Source organism: Chiloscyllium plagiosum, chromosome 9, assembly GCF_004010195.1.
Source record: "Chiloscyllium plagiosum isolate BGI_BamShark_2017 chromosome 9, ASM401019v2, whole genome shotgun sequence".
NCBI classification, from domain to species: domain Eukaryota; kingdom Metazoa; phylum Chordata; class Chondrichthyes; order Orectolobiformes; family Hemiscylliidae; genus Chiloscyllium; species Chiloscyllium plagiosum.
The window spans coordinates 64,625,303-64,647,306 of record NC_057718.1 but is presented as its reverse complement, the minus strand read 5'-3'; the positions used below and the strand labels follow the sequence as shown (position 1 = coordinate 64,647,306).

Below are 22,004 nucleotides of genomic sequence, written 5' to 3'. Positions count from 1 at the left end.
ATGGTGCCAATGTATGTAGGTCATATGTCCCGATGACTGGTAGGTTATATCAAATAATACATCTTGTTGATTGTTTGCAATAGGTAGAGTATGGACAGTCCCCACTCAGGTCATGCTTGTAAAACTAAAACCAACATTAGATGTGATTCTGCAAAAGGGCAGCATTACTTAACAATCCTGAGTGTGCTAAGAATTACATTAACAATCAATTCAAGATTATCAATGAGTTTCACAATGGGATTCAATGGAAGCTACTACTGTTCACATGCAGGTCCTGTCCGCTGTAAACTAAAAAAAAGCTTGTGTGATTATTGCAGCTTGTTTCAACTAACAAACACTTGCGGGACAACATTTTCTATGGCAGCACCTCAACCAACCAGAGTTCATTTGCCAAACAATCAGCTTTTTCTCATGCAATATAAATTGTTGCTCCTTTGGAAATTTGGCATTCTTCTCAATCTGCTCTGATGAGTGTAATATGAAAAGCTTTAACAAGCACTTTTTTTTTCATAGCAATATTCAATTTCTGTTATACTGAAAATATTCAGCTATCCTACATTACTAGTTGAGAACATCTCTTGTTAAGAAAAGGGCTGCAGAATCAGTGCTGCAGGTTTGTCAATAATCTGCATTCCCAACAAATAATATCTCTAGCTGCAAGCAGAATTGTTGAATTCACTCTCTATTGTATGGAGGAGACTGTAACAAGGCTTGCCAAATAATTTTCTTAAATAAATCTAATGGTTTGCATGATTCTGAATGGTGGACAATTTCGGGGCATACATCTTACTATGAGACTGTAAAACAGTATGAGAAACTGTCATGATGCAACTTCAATAGCTGAATACAATGGCCTGACTGGTATCTAAAATAGCTTATAATTGTTTATGTAGATCCTGACAGGGTACACTAGGGGATGACTGTGTGTTAGCATAACCTTCATGTTGATGCAGCAATCTGTACTTTAGTCATGGAGGCAAAAAAAAAGTCTGTGCCATTTCATCAGTATGCAGCAAAATACAATCACTAATGCATCTGTGGCACTGACACATTTTTATGATAATGTTGCAGAAATGAAATAAGACCTATGGTTACAGTATGTTATCCCAAGTTAAAGCAAAAAAAAATTCACAATAAAGTAGAAACGCATAGTCACCTGCAATCATTAAAACCACAGTGGCAGGACCTAGAATTGATGCTGCAGTTCCAACAATCTGATACAGAATGTAGAGTTTTGAAATTGAGTGGTTTCTCTTGGATGTTTGTGCTCCACTGTTTAAAAGATCAATTGTATTTGCCAAAGTTGAAGGTACCCAACGGCGTCGTTGATTGTAGAACTCTTTGAACTCCTGTGGTGCATTTGTATAGGCATCTGAAGCTGCGTTGTATTCTACACGCCACCCCTGCTGAAGTAATAATGTACACAGCCAACGGTCTTCTCCTGGTGGAGGTGATAAGTGTACCTGTTAAAGGTGGCTTCCAGCCCATTATGCTAATATCAATCATTTAAACATCCAAAAATGTTAAAATCTCTCGTGCAAGAATTAGGTCTGTCTTCAGGATAATTCATGCACTCATTGATTAATGTATGGGTAAACTAATTGTATAAATTAAGGGTGATTGTAACAGAACTTAATTTTACATTCAATCTGCTACAATTGCACAGGGCATCAGTAAAACCGCAGCAGAGCATTCTACACAACTTTGATCTCCATACTGGAGGAAGAATATTCTTACGCTGGAGCAGTTGAGAGAATGTTCTCTTGACTGAGCACTGTTCTGAGGATTAATCTTATGAGGAAAGGTTGAGCAGTTTGGGCTTGTACTCATTAGATTTGAAAAAAATGAGTGGAGGTCAAATTGAAACATCAGAGACTCTGAAGAATCTGAAAAAGGTAGACACTGAAACAATATTTCTCTAATGGGGAATCTAGAACTAGGGAGTACTATTTAAAAATAAGGCCTTCTCTACTTAAGATTGGCCTCTCCCATTTAAGATGAAAAGGAGGTGAGTTCTCCCTCAGAGATTGTCTGCTTTTGGGAATTCCCTTCCACAGAAAGCAGTGGAAGCTGGGTCATTGAATATGTTCAAAGCTTACATTGTCAGATGTTTGATAAACAAAGATTTCAAGTGAATCTAGTATGTAGAAATTCTAACTCATGTAAAAGCAGGCATCAGTAACATGCATTAGGTTTACCTTGATCATACTGGACAAAATGCTGCCCTGCTGTCGCTTTGGTAGTATATTTTTTCACAACATTATCATCCATTAGGGCTGCTGCCCTGTACAAACTGAAACATCCTGGACTACACAGGACACAGCCTAGCACATGTTCAGCTGTCTTCTGTAGCCAGTGGCCAACAGCGTATTCAAACTTCTGGTACCAAACCATAGGACCTGTTAGGGGTGGGTGAAGATATATATATATATATATATATATATAGAGAGAGAGAGAGAGAGAGAGAGAGAGAGGAGGACATGTACATTTTACTGTTATGCATAGATTTGTTGAGAGATTCAAAAACAGATGATTTTACATGAGAAAGTATGGAGTAAGAAAAGGACATTTGGTTGATTAAATCCGCTTCTTTCATCAACCATTGACAAACAATGGTAATGCTGGGCTAAAATCTACCAGCTCAGGGCAGGAGACTTCAAACTTGAAGTAGAGGAGGTTTACATCTTTCTGTATGTTCTTTGGAAGGAACGACAGTGATAACAGCCAATCACCAACTGGAGGCACTTGCTAAAGTGAAACTGTGAACCCCAATAGGTTTCCAAGAGGGCTTTGTCAATGTCTGCTGTATAGTCCCTTGAGGATTCCCCAATGGCCACCCACCATTGATCCAATGATGCCAGTTAGAGAGGTTACCTCTCCAAACACTGGTCTCTGCACGTCTAGTACTGGCACATTAAAAGAAATTCTACCTTGCCTTCAAGCAAAAGATAGAGGCATCCTCTTCTCCATTCTACTGTCTTAATGGACAGACTGCCAACTCTCCGATTGGACTAGCAACTCTGTGATAGTGGTTGCCATTCTCAGTTGGATGGCATTCTAGTGGTGGTCTCTTAATTTGTCTCTGTCAGTAAATTATCACCAGGAAATCACCATCTGCCTGCGGACATGCACTCGAGATAACATTGTGGTCAATGTTTTTTAAGTGTCTGTCTCAATGTTGCATTTTCCTAAGTTTGAGAGTTTCAGTGGGGTGGATGGTATCTTGACGCCTATGTGAATCACATCAGTTCAGTCAGCCCTTGAACCTTGGGAGAAGCCTAATATTGAGTCAGGAACCTTTTGACAAATACATTTAAAATGTGTTGCTAATTTCAAATGTCATAAGGCCTCTTTCTGACACTTACATCCTTTCCTCCATCGAGAGGCTTCATGGAAAAAGGGAGAGACAGGCAAAGGATTTCTCAATCAGATATGAAATGTAGGTTTATTTCCATGTAAATACTTTGTTTTCCAAGACATTAATTTTCCTTCATGTTTGTAAAGATCGGATGATAGTGGACTAAAGAATCCTTGCTTCATGATCTTTGGGGCATCTATGTATTTAAAGTGTTGCAAAGTGTTGCTAACTTCAACTGCTATGAGTCTGCACAATAAATATGTTTTTAATCCACTGATTGATCATAAAGCTCTGTTCTTAAACGATTATGACTATTGAATGGCCAGCATTGTGGAAGTATTTATAGGTTATAGCAGATTTTCTAAAGATACTTATGCATTCAACAGTGTTCAGAAACAGATATTCATATGTCACATTGAATCCATGCTTTCATTTATACTTTGATTTGAAGTCCAGACATCTGTTATGTCTTTGAAAAATTGAATAGTTTTCTGGCTTCACCGATTGAAATTCTATGTTAGATGCCTGTTCAGATAATTGTGAAAGCTATGCTTTAGTTATCTCTGAGGGTTTTGAATATGGAATGGTGCAATGGAAAAATATTATGAATGGTTCGCTGAGTTCCAAATCCAATTCTTTGATTTAGCTCAGCAGGGGTTAACTGAAAAGATTTCAAGGGGCCTATGAACAGTTTGATTGACAGTTTTATAAATATTTAATATGATTATGTCTTTTTGAAGCATTTTTTCTCAATTATTTCTTTATTTTGATAGCTTCACAATTATTTTAGCTTTTTTTGTATGGAGTTTGAAAGACAATAGTTTTATGACCTCCAAAGAACAGCACTTTTTAAAAATGAAGTTGAATGGATGATTGCTTTCTTTTGATGGCTTTGTGAGCATTACAAAGATTATTAAGAGCTGAGTTTTATCCATAGTGAGTAAGTGGTTGTGATTTACTTGAACAAAATAGCATTAAGAGGAAGTACGTATTAGTAGTTTTAGCAGGCTTGAAGTGGATAAATTTCCAGGTCCAGGAGAGATGTAGAGAAGGCTAAGGGGGATGTGATTGAGGTGTACAAAGTGGTGAGGGGTATTGACAGGGAGATAGGGAGAAGTATTTCTGCTTAGTAGAGGGGTCAATAACCAGGATCACAGTTTTAAGGAGCAGTTGGATTAAAGGGGATTTGAGGTAAAATCTTTTCAACCAGCATGTTGTGGCTATCTGGAACTCACTACATAAAAGGATGATAGAGGCAAGAACCCTTGAGACATTTAAGAACCATTTAGGTGAGCACTTGAAATGATGTGGCAGGCAAGGCTGCTGGCTAAGTGCTGGTAAATGGATCACAGTAGATAGATGCTTGATGACTGGTCTAGACACAATGCTCTGATGGGTCTCTTGGTATGCTATAAAAGCTCTATGACTCTCTATAAATCTTTACACAGTGCAAAAATGTAAAGACACATCAAATAAGGTTGAGTAGAGAGAGATAAAACTTCATACCAGTTCCAGTTGGATGTATTCTACCACATGCAGCCCCGACATCTGGATATCTTCTCAGTCTGTCAACTAACAAGATCAAAGCTGAGGGCTGGAAATCAGTGTCCCCATCCAAAGCCAAAATGTAAGTGTTTTCCTTCTCTGTCTTTTAAGCATAATTAATACAAAAGTGAACTTAAGATTTTGAATAGAAGGATTCAAAATTACTAAGCATGATGGAAGCATACAAGAGCTTGGTCTTTTACATAACATATTTACTATTTTGTATTTAAAATATCTGACAGGGTTAAGTTTGTTAGGCAGGGGATACAGGAAGTAGAGATTCAGATAGGATAGACAAAATTGCCTTTCCATATGAGAGGGATCCTTGATCAAAAGACGACTTGAATTAGGCGTGGCTTCCAGTTGGGTGGAGAGCCTTCTTAGGTACATACAAAACATTTCACTGCTACTGGAAACATGGTGGGTGGGGGGTAGGTGGGAGGAGTTGGAGGGTATTCTTAATCTACTCCTACCCTCAGCTGAGGGATGCAACCAAAGTGAAAGTTCAACCTTTGGGGCAAGGAGAGTTCTGACTGCTAATCACAGTAGGTGATATGATCCTGGATGGATTCAATCCCCAACTCAGGGAATTTGTCTGGGGATAAGTGCAGAGATAGTTGGTGAGGGAGTGGGTCCACAGGGAGAAAGTATGCTTGGGAGCAGAGAGAAATATTTCTCTTGTGGTACTCCTCTCTTAAAATGTCATCACCTATGCTCTGAAATGACAGCCTTCCTGAGGTCCGGGAAACCTGTCTGGCCAATGTTTAATAGCTGTCAGCTGCATTACCAACACCTCCTGGAAGCAGAAAGGCAACCTATTCCTTCTCCTGTCTCTATCCAATCTGAAACGGCAGATGTTTTTGAATCAAGCTTGCAATTTTTACAGTTAAGATATTTCACTTGACTCAAGCCTATTGTTTGGATTTAAAATTCATCCCGAACACAATTTATAAACTGTTATCACAGATCCTTATTTTGAGACATTAGAAAGGAAGCCCCATAATTTACCTTTAAGGCATTTGTAGTAGATATTTCATCTTCAAATTTGCCTGACAAGGTCATGTATTTTTTATTTAATTTCCATCCCAGCAGATAATACATGTACATGATCTGAAAAGAAGAATGTAATGTGTAAATAAAAAATGCTAGCAAACACAGGGCCAAATCATGCACTGTCCCCCGTCACTGCTGTAGCTTTGCTATTTGACTCATTTAAAGTGCCAAAATTGAATCACATGCCTTTGAAACATCACTCACTTCACACATATGTCTCAGGTTCCTCTATTGCTTTGGAGATTTTGGTTTCCATTCTCAACCAAGTCAATGTTGAAGAGTGTCAATTATCTTCTTAGATTTCAGATTTAGAACTTCTTTAGTGTCTGAAACCTCAACAGGAATTTCAAAACAGCCTCACTATATATGTATATTAACAGGAAAAGGCAACTTTAATCTCAAGCACCTTTAAGGGAATTGGTAAATAATTTATTGCTATAACTTAGGCAGCAAGATGTGTCAGTGGTTAGCACTATTATCTCACAGTATCAGGGACTTGGGTTCAATTCTACCCTTGGGTGACTGTGTGTGTGGAACGCAGAACATAGAACAGTACAGAACAGAAACAGGCCCTTTAGCCTGCAAGTATTTTAAAATTTATTCACAATGATGGAATCACTGGCTAGGCCAGCATTTATTTCCCATCCATAATTGCCCAGAGAGCAGTTAAAGTCAACACATTGTTGTGGGTCTGAAGTCACATGTACGCCAGACCAGGTAAGGATGGTAGTTTCCTTCCCTAGAAGACATTAGTGAATCAGATGGGTTTTTCCGACAATCGACAATGGATTCACGATCATCGTCAGACTCTGTGTCGAACATGATGTCACATTAAACTAATCTCTTCTGCCTGCCTGTCCTTGGTCCATATCCCTCCATTCTTTGCATATTCATGTGCTTATCAAAAGTCCCTTAAACACCCCTATTGTATCTGCCTCCACCACAACTGCTGGCGACACGTTCCAGACTCCTATCAAGCTCTGTTAAAAAACTTGCCCTTCATATATCCTTTCAACTTTCTCCCTCTCATTTAAATGGATGCCCCCTTGGATTAGATATTTCAACTCTGGGACAAAGATTCTGACTGTCAACCCTGTCTATACATCTCATAATTTTTGCAGACTTCTATCAAGTCTCGCCTCAGCTTCTGCTGCTCCGGAGAAAACAACCAAAGTTTTTTTATCTCTCCTCATACCCTCTAATCCAGGCAGCATCCTGGTAAACTCCTCCTGCACTCTCTCTAAAGCCTCCGCATATTTCCTGTAATGTAACAATCAGAATTGAACACAATACCATAAGTGTGGTCTTACCAAAGTCTTATAAAGCTGCAACATGACATCCCCGACCAATAAAGGCAAGCATGCCACACACCTTCTTTACCACTCCATCTACTTGTGTGGCCACTTTCAGGGAGCTATGGACTTGAACCCCAAGATCCCTCTATGCATCAATGCTGTTTGGGGTCCTTCCATTAGTGGGCGTCACGGTGGCACAGTGGTTAGCCTCACAGCACCAGAGACCCGGGTTCAGTTCCCGCCTCAGGCGACTGACTGTGTGGAGTTTGCACGTTCTCCCCGTGTCTGCGTGGGTTTCCTCCGGGTGCTCCGGTTTCCTCCCACAGTCCAAAGATGTGCAGGTCAGGTGAATTGGCCATGCAAAATTGCCCGTAGTGTTAGGCAAGGGGTAAATGTAGGGGTATGGGTGGGTTGCGCTTCGGCGGGTCGGTGTGGACTTGTTGGGCCGAAGGGCCTGTTTCCACACTGTAAGTAATCTAATCTAATTAACTGTATACTTTTCCTTAACATCAGATTTCCCAAAGTGCAGCACCTCATACTTACCTGGATTAAATTCCACCTTCCATTTCTCTGTCCATGATCTATAACCAGCTGTAACCTTTGACCATCTTCTACACTATCAACAACTCCACCGACCTTTGTGTCATCTGCCCATCTACATTTTCATCCAAGTCATTTACATATCACAAACAGCAGAGATCTTTGCACAGATTCCTGTGGAACACCACTTCTCACAGGCCTCCAGCCAGAAGAACACCCTTCCACCACTACCCTTGGCCTTACATGGTCAAGCCAATTCTGAAACCAAATAGCCAAGTTGCCATGGATTCAATGCATGGAACCTTGTCGAAAGCCTTACTAAACCCATGTAGTCCATATCTACTGCTCCAAGCTCATCCATCACCTTCCTCACCTTCTCGAAAAATTCAATCAAAATAGTAAGACATGACCTGCCACACACAAAGCCATGCTAACTGTTCCTAATTAAGCCATGCTTTTCCAATTGTACATCAATCTGATTGCTAAGAATTCTTTCCAATAGCTTCAAAACTACCAATGTGAGTTCTATAGTTTCCTGGATCATTCTTATTTCCCTTCTTGTACAGAGGAACAACACTGGTGACTCACCAATCCTCTCCAGTGGCTAGGGAGAAAAAAAAAGATCTTGGTCAAGGCCCCAGCAATTTCCTCTCTTGTCTCTCTCAATAACCTGGGATACTTACCATCAGGCCTGGGGTCTTATCCACCTTAATGCTCTTCAGGAGATCCAATACTATTTCTTTCTTGATCTAAAAATGCTCCAGTATATTACCATGCTCCACACTAATCTCATTATCCTTCATATCCTTCTCCTGGGTGAAACAAAGTACTCATTTAGGATCTCACCCACATCTTCTGCCTCCAAACACAAGTTCCCTCCTTTATTGTTGAGTGGCTCTACCTTCTCCCTAGTTATCCTCTTGTTTTTAATGTATGTATAGAATGCCTTGGAATTCTCTTTAACCCTACTTGCCGAGGTCACTTCACGGTTCCTTCTTGCATTCCTAATTCCTTGCTTGAGTTTTTTTTCCTGCTTTCTTTATATTCCTTACAGGCCCTATCCGATTTTAGCTTCCTAAACCTTACATGTGCTTTTTTTCCCTTTTGACGTTTGAGTTTGCACATTCTCCGTATGTCTACATGGGTTCCCTGTGGTTGCTATGGTTTTTTCCCGCAGTCTAAAAATGTGCCCGTTAGGTAGATTGGCCATGCTAAATTGTCCATAGTTTCCAAGGATGTGTAGTTTAGTTGGATTAACCATATTGAATGCAGGGTTACAGGGATAGGTGTGGGTAGTGGGGCTGGGTGGTACGCTCTTTACAGGGTCGATGCAGACTCAGTAGGTCAAAAAGCCTGCTTCTGCAATGTAGGGATTTTATGCTTTCATGAAAACTCACTGACTTGACTCTTTTAGACGAACGATTGTTTGTCTCATCAAAAGAACATAAAGAATATACAATCCTTGGAAAGATGTAAAAATTGCAGGGTTGTTGTGGTGGGTAATTTTACTTTCTCCTATATTGACTAAGACTCACTTCATGCTCAGTGCTTGGTTGGAGCAGAATTCGTAAGAACCATTCAAGAGGTTTCTTGACATAGGATTTAAACAGTCCAACCAGAGAAGGGGTTATACTGAACCTGGTTTTAGGAAATGAGAATGGCCAGGTGAATGAAGTTTCATAGAATCCCTACAGTGTGGAAACAGGCCATTTGGCCCAACAAGTCCACAATGACCCTCTAAAGAGTATCCCAGACCCATTCCCCTATCCTACATTTCCCTTGACTACTGCACCTAACCTACACATCCCTGAACACGACAGGCATTTTAGCTCGGCCACTTCACATAACCTGCACATCTTTGGACTGTGGGAGGAAACCAGAGCACCCAGAGGAAACCCACGCAGTCACTGGGAGAATGTGCAAACTCCATGCAGTCACCTAAGGCTGGAATCGAATCCAGGTCCCTGTCGCTGTAATACAGCTGGGGAAAACTTCAGGAGTAGTGATCCTAATACTATGCGTTTTAAGATGCTCATGGATAGGGATAACAGCAGTCCTTGGGCGAAGGTATTAAATTGGGGAAAGGCAAACTACAACAATATTAGGCAAGAACTGGAGAATATTGATTGGCAGTAACCGTTTGAGGGTAAATCCACATCGGACATATGTGGGCATTTCAAACAGCAACTGATAAGAGTTTAGGAGCGACAAGTTCCTGTGAGAATGAAGCATAGGTATGACAAGTTACGTGGACCTTGGATGACCAGGGATGTTATGACTTTAGTCAAAAGAAACAGGAAGAATATGTAAGGTCAGGGAGGATGGGAACTGACAAAGGCCTTTAAGTATATATGTAGAAAAGAACTTACAAAGGAATTAGAAGGGCTAAAAACGGATGATGAAAAGTCATTAGCAAACAGGATTAAAGAGAATCCAAAGGCTTTTTTATGCTTATATAAAAAGCAAAAGGGTAGTCAGGGAAAAGGTTGATCTACTCAAGGACAAAGGACAGAATCAACGTGTGGAGCCAGAAGAGGTAGAAGAGATCCTAATCAAATACTTTGTGTCAGGATTCACCAAAGAGAAGAAATCAGTGGAAGGTGATCTCAGGGAAGGGAGTATCAAAGTTCTAAGCCAAATTGCTATTAAAAGGAAGAGGTAGTATGCATCTTAAAAAGTATTAAAGTAGATGAGAGTTTAGGAGCGACACAGTGACTCAGTAGTTAGCACTGCTGCCTCACAGCACCAGGGACCCACCTCAGTCTGTGTGGAGTTTGCACATTCTCCCCCTGTCTCCGTGGGTTTCCTCCAGGTGCTCCAGTTTCCTCCCACAATCCAAAGATGTGCAGGCCAAGTGAATTGTCCATGCTAAATTGCCCATAGTGTTAGGTGCATTAGCCATGGATAAATATAGGGTAGGGAAATGGGTGGGTTACTAGTCGAAGGGTCGGTGTGGACTTGTCAGGCCAAATGGCCTGTTTCCATACTGTAGGGAATCTAATCTGATAAGTCCCTGGATCCTAATGGGATCTGTCCCAGAATATTGAGGGAGGCAAGAGAACAAAATGCTGGAGCATTGACAGACATCCTTGCATTCTCTTTGACCACAGGTGAGGTCCAGATGACTGGAAGAAAGCCAATGTTGTCTGTTGTTTAGGAAGGATAGAAATTATAGGCCTGTGAGCCTCCTGTCAGTGGTAAGGAAATTATTGGAAAAGATTCTCAGGGACAAGATCATTACACATTTAGAAGGAAATGGACTTATTAGCAATAGATAGCATGGTTTTATGCAGGGGAGGTTGTGCCTTACTAACTTGATCAAGTTTTTTGAGTAGGTAGTGAAAGTGACTGATGAGGGAAAAGCAGTTGATGTTGTCTACGTGGACTTCAGTAAAGCCTTCAACAAGGTCCCTCATGGCTGACAGGGACAAAAAGTGAAGTCACATGGTATTATGGATGACCTGGCAAGATGGATACAAAGCTAGTTTAGTCATTGGAGACAGAGGGCAGCGGTGGAAGGATGACTTTTGGAATGGAGGGTTGTGACTAGTGGTGTTCCACAGGGAGCAGAGCTGGGATCTCTGCTGATCATGGTCTACGTAATTGATTTGGAGGAAAGCGTGACTGGTCTAATTAGTAAGTTTGTGGACGATACAAAGATTGGCGGAGTTACGGAGTGTGAGGAGGATTATCAGAGGATACAGCAGAATATAGACCAGTTAGAGGGATGGGCAGAAAAATGGAAGATGGAGTTCAATCCTGACAAATGTGAGATGATTCATTTTTTGGAAGGTCAAGTACAGGTAGAAATTATACAGTGAATGGCAGAACCCTTAAGTGTATTGATATGCAGAGGGGTCTGGGAATACAGGACCACAGATCACTGAAGGTGGTAGCGCAGGTAAATAAGGTAGGAAAAAAGGCTTATGGCATGCTTGCCTTCATTGGAAAGGGCATTAAGCATAAAAGATAGGCAAGTTATGCTGCAGCTTTATAGAACTTTAATTAGGCTACACTTGGAATATTGTGTACAGTTCTGGTCACAGCACTACCAGAAGGAGGTGGATGCTTTGGAGAGGGTACAGAAAAGGTTTACGAGGATGTTGCTGCACATGGGAGATTTTAGCTGTGAAGAAAGATTGGATAGACTGGGTTTGTTTTCACTGGAATACAGGCAACCTGATAGAGGTTTACAAGATTGTGAATGGCATGGGTAGAGTGGAAAGTATGAGGCTTTTTCCCAGGGTGGACGGGTCAATTACTGGGCAACACAGGTTCAAAGTGGTGAGTGGGGAGGAAGGGGGTGTTAAAACACATGTGCAAGATAAATTTTTCACACAAAGGGTGGTGAGTGCCTGGAACATGCTGCCAGAGGAGGTGATTGAAGCAGACACAATAGCAGCACTCAAGAAGCACCTGGACGAATACATGAATAGGAGGGGAATAGGGTTATATGGATCCTGTAAGTGAAGACTGTTTTAGTATGGAAGGGCAAAGTGTGTCAGCGCAAGCTTGGAGGGTCAAAGGGCCTGTTCCTGTGCTGTATTGTTCTTTGTTCTTTAATACAAATAAAGTTAATATTGCCAAACATAACTAATGAAGGAGATAGTGACAGCTGCAGATGCTGGAAAGTGAGAGTCAATGAAGTATGAAGGTAGATAAAGCACAGCTGGGCAAGCAGCATCAGAGGTGGAGGGCAGTCGATCAGGATTGGGAAAGGAGAAAAGGGGAAAGATATATAAATAGAGCGAGGGGGTTTGGGACTGGGGAAAGCTTGGTGGGGTGCTGCTCCTCAGTTGCTGCCTGAACTGCTGTGCTTTTCCAGCACCACTCTAATCCAGAATCTGGCAATAGGTGGATGCAGTTAGAAAGTGACTGTGATTGGTCAGTGGAAGGGTGGAGCAGATAGCCGGGAAGGAAAATGGATAGATTAGGTCAGGTCAAGGGGGCAGGGCAGAGAGGGAGGGGTGAAGCTGGGATGAGGTGGAGAGATTTGAAAGCTAGTGAATTTGAAAGCTACAACACCTTGGTTGTAAGGTCCCGAGGTGGTTCTTCCTCCAGTTTGCATGTAGCCTTATTTTGATGGTGGAGGAGGCCCAGGATGGACGTGTCATCAGGGGAGTGGGAAGGGGAGTTGGATTGGCTGACAACTGAAAGGTGGGGTCAATTGGAGAGTATGGACCATAAATATTCCCTGAACTGGTCCCCAAGTTTGCAATTGGTCTATCCGATGTAGAGGAGACCACATTGGGAGCAACGGGTGCAATAAATTAGGTTGGAGGGAATGCATGTCTACCTCTGCCAAACTTGAAATGATCCTTTGGGGTCTGATGGAGGTAAGAGGGGCGTTGTGAGGGCAGGTATTGCACCTCCTGCAGCTGCAGGGAAAGATGCCAGGTGGGGAGGAGAGGTTAGTGGGAAGTGTTGAGCTAAACAGGGAGTCGCGGAGGAAATGGTCCTGTGGAAAGCAGATAAGCGTAGGGGAGAAAGTATCATTTTGGTAGTGGGGTCAGACTGAACAAGGCAAAAATGAAAGAGGATAGTGTACTAGATTTTCAGGATAGTGGGGTAGAATGGGAGGACCAGGGAGACTCTATTCTTGTGGTTGTGAGGGTGGGGTTTGAGGACAGAGATGCGGATGAGGGCATTGCTGATCATAGGGGAGGGGAAATTATGGTCCTTGAAGTAGGAGGATATCTGGGATGCCCTGCAGTGGAATCACTCATCCTGGGAGCAGATACAGCAGAGGTGGTGGAATTGAGAGCATGGGATCACATTTTTGCAGGAGGAGGAGGTGAAAGGAGATGTAGTTAGGGTAAATGTGGGAGTTGCTGGATTTGAAATAGATGTCAGTACTGCGTTGGTTGCTGGAGATGGAGATGGAGTGGTCCACGAGGGGAGGGAGGTGTCAGAGATGGTCCAGATGCATTTGAGGTCAGGCTGGAAGGTGTGGGTGAAGTTGACGAACAGTTTGAGCTCCTAGTGGGAACGCGAAGTAGCGCAGATAGTCATCAATGCAGGTGGAGGATGATGCCAATGTAGCTGCTAATTTTTTTTCATGCTAGCAAAATTTGAGTATTACTATATCAACCTTAAATGTTCAAATTAAGATTACTTAGGTTATGAATTTTATAAACAATAACTAAATCTACTCAAAACTTACACACTTATGTCTACGTCTCAATAAACCATGATACCTGCTAAGTATAATAGCATAACAACCAAATACTTAAAATGAACTGCTCAACACTGGGAAACACTGTCAACAGTATTATATAACGGATGTCTTATTATTGCCAGAAGGTTATTTCTTGGTAGTAGCAACACACTCCTAAATGAAAAGCTTAAGATGATTTTTCTTGACTTACAATGTGATAGCCACACCCTGAAATTCATAACTTCTACTACATGTACTCTAAAATTGTCATGGTATTATATTGTTGAACTAAAATGGGATTATAGAGGAAGTGGTTTGTCAATATAATTACAGTTTTTGATCCATTCAGTTATTGGGTCAAGTTACATTGGAAAGTTTGTTTTAGACTTAACATTAGGTTTACATGAAGAACTCTCTTCGACATATCTTTCTGTTACATAAAACATGGATATCATGGGATCTAAAAATTACTAAATCGCTTCAGGCTTAACTTTCTGCACAAAGAATATCTCATCCTTTCGTAAAGAAAAATTCAATCATGTGAATAGGAGGGATTACAACATTTGATGGGAGCCTGGTACACAGCTTCAGAGCCTGATATGAAATGCAGCTTTAAAGCACCAGACAATCATATACTTAACATTGTGTAATATGATTTTCCAGGTTTCCTATTTAGTAGGAATGGTTTCTATTTGCATGGCCATTTTATGCTATGTTCATTAGTTAAACATACTTGAGACCATCTCTTCTTGTGCCGAATTTTCTGCTTGTCTTTCAAATGAACATAAAGTATGTTTCCATATGGAAGAGTATATGTGATTCTTCCACCATAAGGTGTCTCCATTATGGTTTGCTTTACTATGTCATCATCTTCTTGTTCATCCTTCAAACTCTGTTTTTCATGCGAGAAAATCCTGCCAACAAAAGATCAATTCCAAAAAATTAACTGCAAGTTTCTTCTTGATATCCATGACATATACATGACACATATGGTATTGGAGCAGTCTTAATGTTGAAACTGTGTGTTTGCACAACGCCTCAAAAGTATCACTTACATGAATGGTCTCTCCTCATTATTAAAAGTCCCTGACTAAACAAAAACATTCTGCAAAATGAAATTGTCACTGTTCTCAGAAACAGACCAAAGACTACAATGCATTAGTGCCATTCATTTAGTTTTTCATATAACAATAATTACATGTTTTTTTAAAAATGAATACTCATGTTAAGCTAGGGAAGGTTCACAGGTTTTATTTCTATCATGCCAAATTTATGAGATCCAATATTTAGTTGAATTACTAAAGCCAGCAGCAATTACTATAAAATACTATCAGGAAGTAGTGAATAATAGTTAGTCAATGATTTTTATGTGTTATATTTTCTGAACAATTATTCATTTAAATTCTATACAAATTAAATGTATTCACATTTTTAAAATCTGAATTATACTTCAACTTATATTTGCATGATTTATTATCTATGATTCATGAATTTCTTTACGCTGATAGAATTAATGTCTTCATTCAGTTCACATCTTAATTTTTGTTTAATTTCTCTCTTAGGATGTGGGCATCCCTGGTAGAACTATCATCATTACCTTGAACTGGCTCAACCATCTTATGGTTGTGGAGTCACATGTAGGATGGATTAAGTAAAGATGACAGATTTCATGCCTGAAGGAAATTAATGAACCTGATGCATTTGAACAACAATCAATGATAGTTTTATTTTCACTATCACTGAGACTAGCTTTCAATTCCAGGTTATATTTTTAATAAATAATTGAATTTAAATTCACTAGCTACTATGGCAAAATTTGGACACTTGTCCCTACAGCATTAGACTCGGTCCCTGCCTTACTGGGCTAGTGACTTTACCATCGCCTTCCTTCAAATTGTAGTGCCTAATATACAGTTTTATTTAGATTTTTTTCACTAAGAGTATTTGGAACAAATATAATAATATATAACAACAAACAAAAAATAATAATAGTCTTGGTCCATAGTTTCATTTTCTTTAACGTTGTAAATCAAGGGAGAAAGGGGAAGAAGAAAGAAAATTGGCAAACTTATTGATGAAACATTGAAAGGGGAGAAACTTAGAAACACTGGCCAAGACACAGGGAATAAAGACCAAGGGGTACAGTTAGACCATGAGTGGTAGGTTTTAAGGAGATGACAGCTTGAGCAGTTAGAAATTGTTCACAAAGAAAAGACAAGTAAGTCAGTTCACAAAAACAATAGGGCCACAAATGTATTTCTTTTTTACAAGTTTCCAAAGAAAGAATTTATACTTATCAAAATAAATGTAATTTGTATGTTATTCTGGATGTTTATTGTCTGTCTATAAAATTAAGTAGATTAAAGATCCACAAAATCTGTCATTTCATCTTCGGAAAGAGCAGAGAATGTGCATACGCTGACATGGACACACAAATTATCAAGTAGATTGCGAGACAGTATAATAGTCACCCTCAGAGTTAACTCTCTCACATAGTTAGTCATTAGGCAGCAGACACACAGACATGAACAAAAATCACTTGACCATGTACATCATGTCACGAGTGTCATCGAACATAAGAGAATGTCAAAGACAGTCCAGAAACATGTTGCAATATTTTATATCTACTTTCCAAGCTAATTTTCCAACATAAGATGTAGTTGGTAGTGAGGGGCTTGTTGATATTGTAATTAGTTATTTATATATAGGGGAGTTAATAATGAATGTAAGATAATTTCAGTACCTGTAAATGTCTTCCATTATGCAAACAAGGTTTTTAACATATTGATTCAAAACTCTTTTCTGTACATTGTCATTGGGATTAGTGAGGTGAAAAGCATCATCAAAGTAAATGTGTGCTTCAAACTCAAAATTATCTTTATGTGACTTTGAAGAGTTTGGTTTGTATTTATCCAACCTGAAAAATAAATGGATAAATTAACTGTGGAATGAGCAAAACAGGCAACAGTATATTGTAGGAATAGTTAATGGAAGACCTCTTATGTCATGATCGGTTGCTAATAGGCATTATATCAAATATTATCTCCATCAGCATATATTCAATTACTACAATAAGGCAGTTCAGAAAAATAGTTGAGAGTGTGGTGATGGAAAAGCAAAGCAGGTCAGGCAGCATCCGAGGAGCAGGGGAATCGACATTTCGGGCATAAGCACTTCATCAGGAACGAGGCTTGTGGGCCGGGGCACTGAGAGATAAATGGAAGGTGGGTGGGGTTTGGGGGAAGGTAGCTGAGAATGTGATAGGTAGATGAAGGTGGGGGAGAAGGTGATAGGTCAGAGAGGAGGGTGGAGTCGATAGATGGTAAAGGTCTTGGACAGGTCAAGAGGGCAGTGCTTAGTTGAGGCTTTGACTGGGATAATGTTGGGGGAGGGAAATTGAGGAAACTGGTGAAATCCACGTTACTTCCGTATGGTTGCAGGGTCCCAAGGCAGAATATGAGGCGTTCTTCCTCCAGGCGTCGAGTGGTAAGGGTTTGATGATAGAGGAGGCCGAGGGCCTACATGTCCTTGGTGGAACGGCAGGGGGAATTGAAGTGTTCAGCCACAGGGAAATGGGGTTCGTTGGTGTAGGTGTCCCAGAGATGTTCTCTGAAACAATCCGCAAGTTGGCGTCCTGTTTCCCCGGTGTAGAGAAGACTACACCGTGTACAACGGATACAGTAGATGACATTGGTGGAAGTCAGTATACAGTGTCCAGGTGGATGGAGTGTGTTGGAGGCAAGAGAAGGGGTCCTCGGTGGGTAGTTAGGAGTCTTCATTGAAAAAGTGGACCTGGAGGTGGAGGCAGCCAAAGAAATATTCAAGGTCGCAATGCATTTCAAATTCATTAATTCAGAGTGTAAAGGGTTAAAGGTAAGGCTTTTTCTGAGGACTAAACAATCTTCCTAAATGAGGGGGAGGTCTGGGAAAATAGTAAAGACACCCTTATCAGGGTTCCAGAGAGACCATTCTCTCTGCGACCCCCTCATCAGATCCATGCCTTCCCCACCCCCATACTCTCCCCTCCCCTCTATCCAAGGCCCCAAAGGATCCTTCCACATCCGACAGAAATTTACCTGGACCTCCACTAATGTCATCTACTGTATCCATTGCACCTGATGTGGTCTCCTCTACACTGGGAAGACAGGATGCCAATTTGAAGATCATTTCAGAGAACATCTCTGGGACACTTGCACCAACCAATCCCTCCACCTCGTGGCTGAACACTTCAACTCCTCCTCCACTACGACAAGGACATGCAGGTCCTGGGCCTCCTCCATCGCCAAACTCTGACTACCCAACACTTGTTGGAAGGACGCCTCATATTCCACCTAGGGATCCTGCAACCACATGGGATCAATGTGGATTTCACAGTTTCCTCACTTCCTCTCCCTCTACATTATCCCAGTCCCAAACCTCCAACTCAGCACACTGCCCTCTTGACCTCCATCAACTTTCCCATCTATCCATTCCACCCTCCTCTCCAACCTATCACCTTCTCCCCTATCTTCATCTAACTATTGCATTCTCACCTATCTTCTCCCAACCCCACTTCCCTCCCATTTATCTCTCAGCCCCCCAGCCTCATTCCTGATGAAGGACTTATGGCCAAAATGTCGATCCTCCTGCACCTTGGCCTGCTGTGCTTTTCCAGCACCACAGTCTCAACTCTGATTTCCAACATCTGGGTCCTCACTTTCTCCTAATTCAGAGAAAATATCAAAGCGATTTTAAGAGCTAGATTTCCAATTATAAAATTACTAGTTTAGACTTCAGTGCATCCTGCCCCATGATTCTAAACAATTTGTTTTTTTTTTGATTTTTCAATAATTTGCTGGGTAAACAAATGGTGTATCATTTAGAAATGAGAGATCACATCCTTAGGTGATACATGAAGCTTAGCCCCAGCTTTAGAATACATCCCTTTTATGATTGCCAATCGTAGAATATTTACAGCAGAGAAGGAGACCATTCAGCTTGTCATGTTCCTACAGTTGGAGGGAACAGCAACTCTGTTGGTCCAAATCCCCCACCATTGCCCTGTAGTTTTGCATTTTCTTTTGTATTTTCAGGTGCTTATACAATTCTCTTTTGTAATCCCTGATTGAAACTGCTTCAACACAACCCTTGAGTAGTATCTAAACCCTGGCAACATAAAATGATATTTCTCAGGTTCTTATGGTTTTTTTCTGCTGATTTTAAAAAGGATGTAGTAATGGTGAGAATTGAGTTATATGTTTTACAAATTACTTACATCAATGCTCTTTATTGATCCTTCTGCTAATGGGAACAGTTTCTCCCTATCTACCCTTCTTTCAGACTTCTCCTGTCTGAGGACAGCAAATTTAACTTCTCTAATCAATCCTTGTTATTGAAGTTCCTCATCCCTGGAACCATTCCCATAAAAAGTTTCTGTATACACTCTAAAGCCTTCATATCCTTCCGAAAGTGTGATGTACAGACTTGTATAGTGTATAAATGAAGCCAAAATAGTTCATAAGAACTTGCTTGATTTTGTTTACCATGCCTCCATTTGCAAAGATCAAAATTTTGTTTTACTTCTTATTAAGTTACTCAGTCTCTGGTCTGACTCTTGCGAAATGTGCACATATATCCTGGGTCTCTCTGTTCCAGCACCTTTTTTGAACAGTGTGTTTTATATTACATTGCCTCAACTTGTTCTTCCTATGAAAATGTACCATTTCACACTGTAAATTTCATCTGCCCACTCTGTCTGCCTATTCCACTAGCATTACTATAAATTTTTGAAATTTGTCATCACCTTTCAGACAGTGCACAATGCTTTCACATTTTGGCTGCAAATATTGAAATCATGTCCAGCACAGGCAAGGTGAGATCATTTATAAAAATCAGGTAAGTCCCAACCCTGGGAAAATTCACTGTCTACCTTTCTCTAGTCTGAAAACCAACCATTGACTACAACTCTGTTTCCTGACAGTCAGTCAACCTTTTACCTGCGCTTTCACTGTCCCTTTAATTCCACAGGATTCAACCTTGCAGTGAAATATATTAAATAGTTCTTTATCAAATGCATTTTGAAAGTCCATAAATGTTGCATCAACCACATTACCCTAATTAACAAGACTATTACCTTATGAGGAAACTCAAGCAGCGAGTTACTTAAACATGATATGTGTTTAACAGACCTCTGCTAACTTTAATAATTAATCTGAATTTGTTCTAAATAATTGTTAATTTTGTCCCAGATTGTTTGTAAAGATTTTTCACTATCACATATAAACTGATTAGACAGTAATTGTTCGGATTACTGCCTTGTCTGGATATTTGTTATTTTTCAGTCTTCTGGCAGCACCCCACTCTCATCGTATCTGAGAATTGGAAGATTATGGCGAGTACTTCCATAAACTCCTATTTCTCTCAGCTGGATTCAAAAGACCAGGCTAGAAATGGAGACCAGCATGAATCAGACAGAAAGGTTTGAGCAGAGCAGCAATCCGGGCCAATATATTCCACAACATTTGAATACAGAGCAGAAGAATCAAAGTTCAAGTATCAACACATTAACAGAATTGCCACTGCAACAGCAGAGTGGAGGGAAGCCATAAGAAATAGGAACAGGAGCAGGCCATTTGGTGTTGTTGAGCCTGCTCCGCCAAGCAGAAAGTTTTGGAAAGCTTCGCACAGTGCTTTGATGAAGTGCAACATGACATTGTACAAATTGAAAGCCTTCATAGACAACCTCAGCAAAGACAATGAAATGTTACTATTGCTTTGCTATTCAGAATGTGCATTGTTTGAATAGTGATTTATGTCGTTAAACAACTTGAGGAGAAACTCCCATACTGGCTTTGATGTCAGCGGTAACATACATTGGTGCTTCTGGATTTACCTGAATATTGAAGTAAGGATCTTTGCCATTTCATCCACTGTTTCATGCCACATTGTTGCACACAGATATATCATGACATGGTCCGATTTTCTATTGTAGAAAATATTTCCATTTGTTGTTAATACCTAATCATTTAAATAATGTACAATGCTAGGAAGTTACAGTGACTATGACAGTTTAATTACACGTGAGTCAATTAAACTACAAGGAAAACAATTTAAATTTAATAATTTACTTGGAAAATTTTCAAAAATCAATATTTTAGCAATGACTAATCTGAAGGTGCAAATTTCAAGTGGACAATGTAGAGGAGACCTAATAATGCAATTCCCCTATAACCCTCTTAAAATTTCCCCATGTATTTTGAGTTTTCCTGTCAGCTGGGTGGAGTGTTGACACATACTTATGTCAAGATGCTCTCCATATCAGAAGCATTAAGATACAGCAGGAAGCCAAAGAAGTCTCCAGGTTAGGAGCATTTTATTTTTAAATACCTGCCATACCTTTGACTATCACATTCATCAATATTAGAGTGGTGCTGAAAAAGCACAGCAGGTCAGACAGCATCCGAGGAGCAGGAAAATCAATATTTTGGGCAAAAGGGAGGGCTTTTGCCAGAAATGTGGATTTTCCTGCTCCTCAGATGCTGCCTGACCTGCTGTGCTTTTCCAGCACCACTCTAATCTTGACTCTGACCTCCAGCATCTGCAATACTCATTTTCACCGATCACGTTCATCAAGTCTGTTAAATGTGGCCAGGGGGCTTACATTTTATGACCTCCTCTTTAAAACCAGCCAGCCCCCTTCCTCACTTTAGCTGCTTAGTTGGTCCTCATATAATATTGCCTTCCCAAATCAAGTGGATTGTGAACAGCTGTCATTACTTGATTAGATGAATTCACTTTTATTATGTTCATGAGATGATAAATGGCTTAGCCACCATTTATTGCCTATCCCTAACTAATTGATGATGTCACTTCTGCCCCCATCATGGCCGCTTCCACAGCCACTTCCGCCCCTCACAATTCCTCATGCACCATACGTGACATCCCTTTCACCCCTCACATCATCGCTGATGTCACACGCTCAGTGACTTCCACCCCCCCACTGCCGTGTTTGCCACCACTTCCACCCCACCAATGCCACTCACCTGCATTCTGCTGACATGCCTCCCCACAGCTCCCA

General features: G+C 40.6%; 1 protein-coding gene across 1 annotated transcript in view; it reads right to left on the bottom strand.

The window, feature by feature from the left end:
* Positions 1-22,004, bottom strand: part of LOC122553184 (chitin synthase chs-2-like) — a 61,843-nt gene that overhangs the window by 19,652 nt on the left and 20,187 nt on the right. The window contains exons 5-11 of the mRNA XM_043696772.1: positions 20,820-20,909; positions 16,692-16,865; positions 14,682-14,862; positions 5,912-6,013; positions 4,865-5,006; positions 2,199-2,399; positions 1,157-1,441 (exon numbers count right to left, since the gene is read on the bottom strand). Coding sequence (XP_043552707.1) covers positions 1,157-1,441; positions 2,199-2,399; positions 4,865-5,006; positions 5,912-6,013; positions 14,682-14,862; positions 16,692-16,865; positions 20,820-20,909 — 1,175 coding nt within the window. The remainder of the gene's footprint in view (positions 1-1,156; positions 1,442-2,198; positions 2,400-4,864; positions 5,007-5,911; positions 6,014-14,681; positions 14,863-16,691; positions 16,866-20,819; positions 20,910-22,004) is intronic.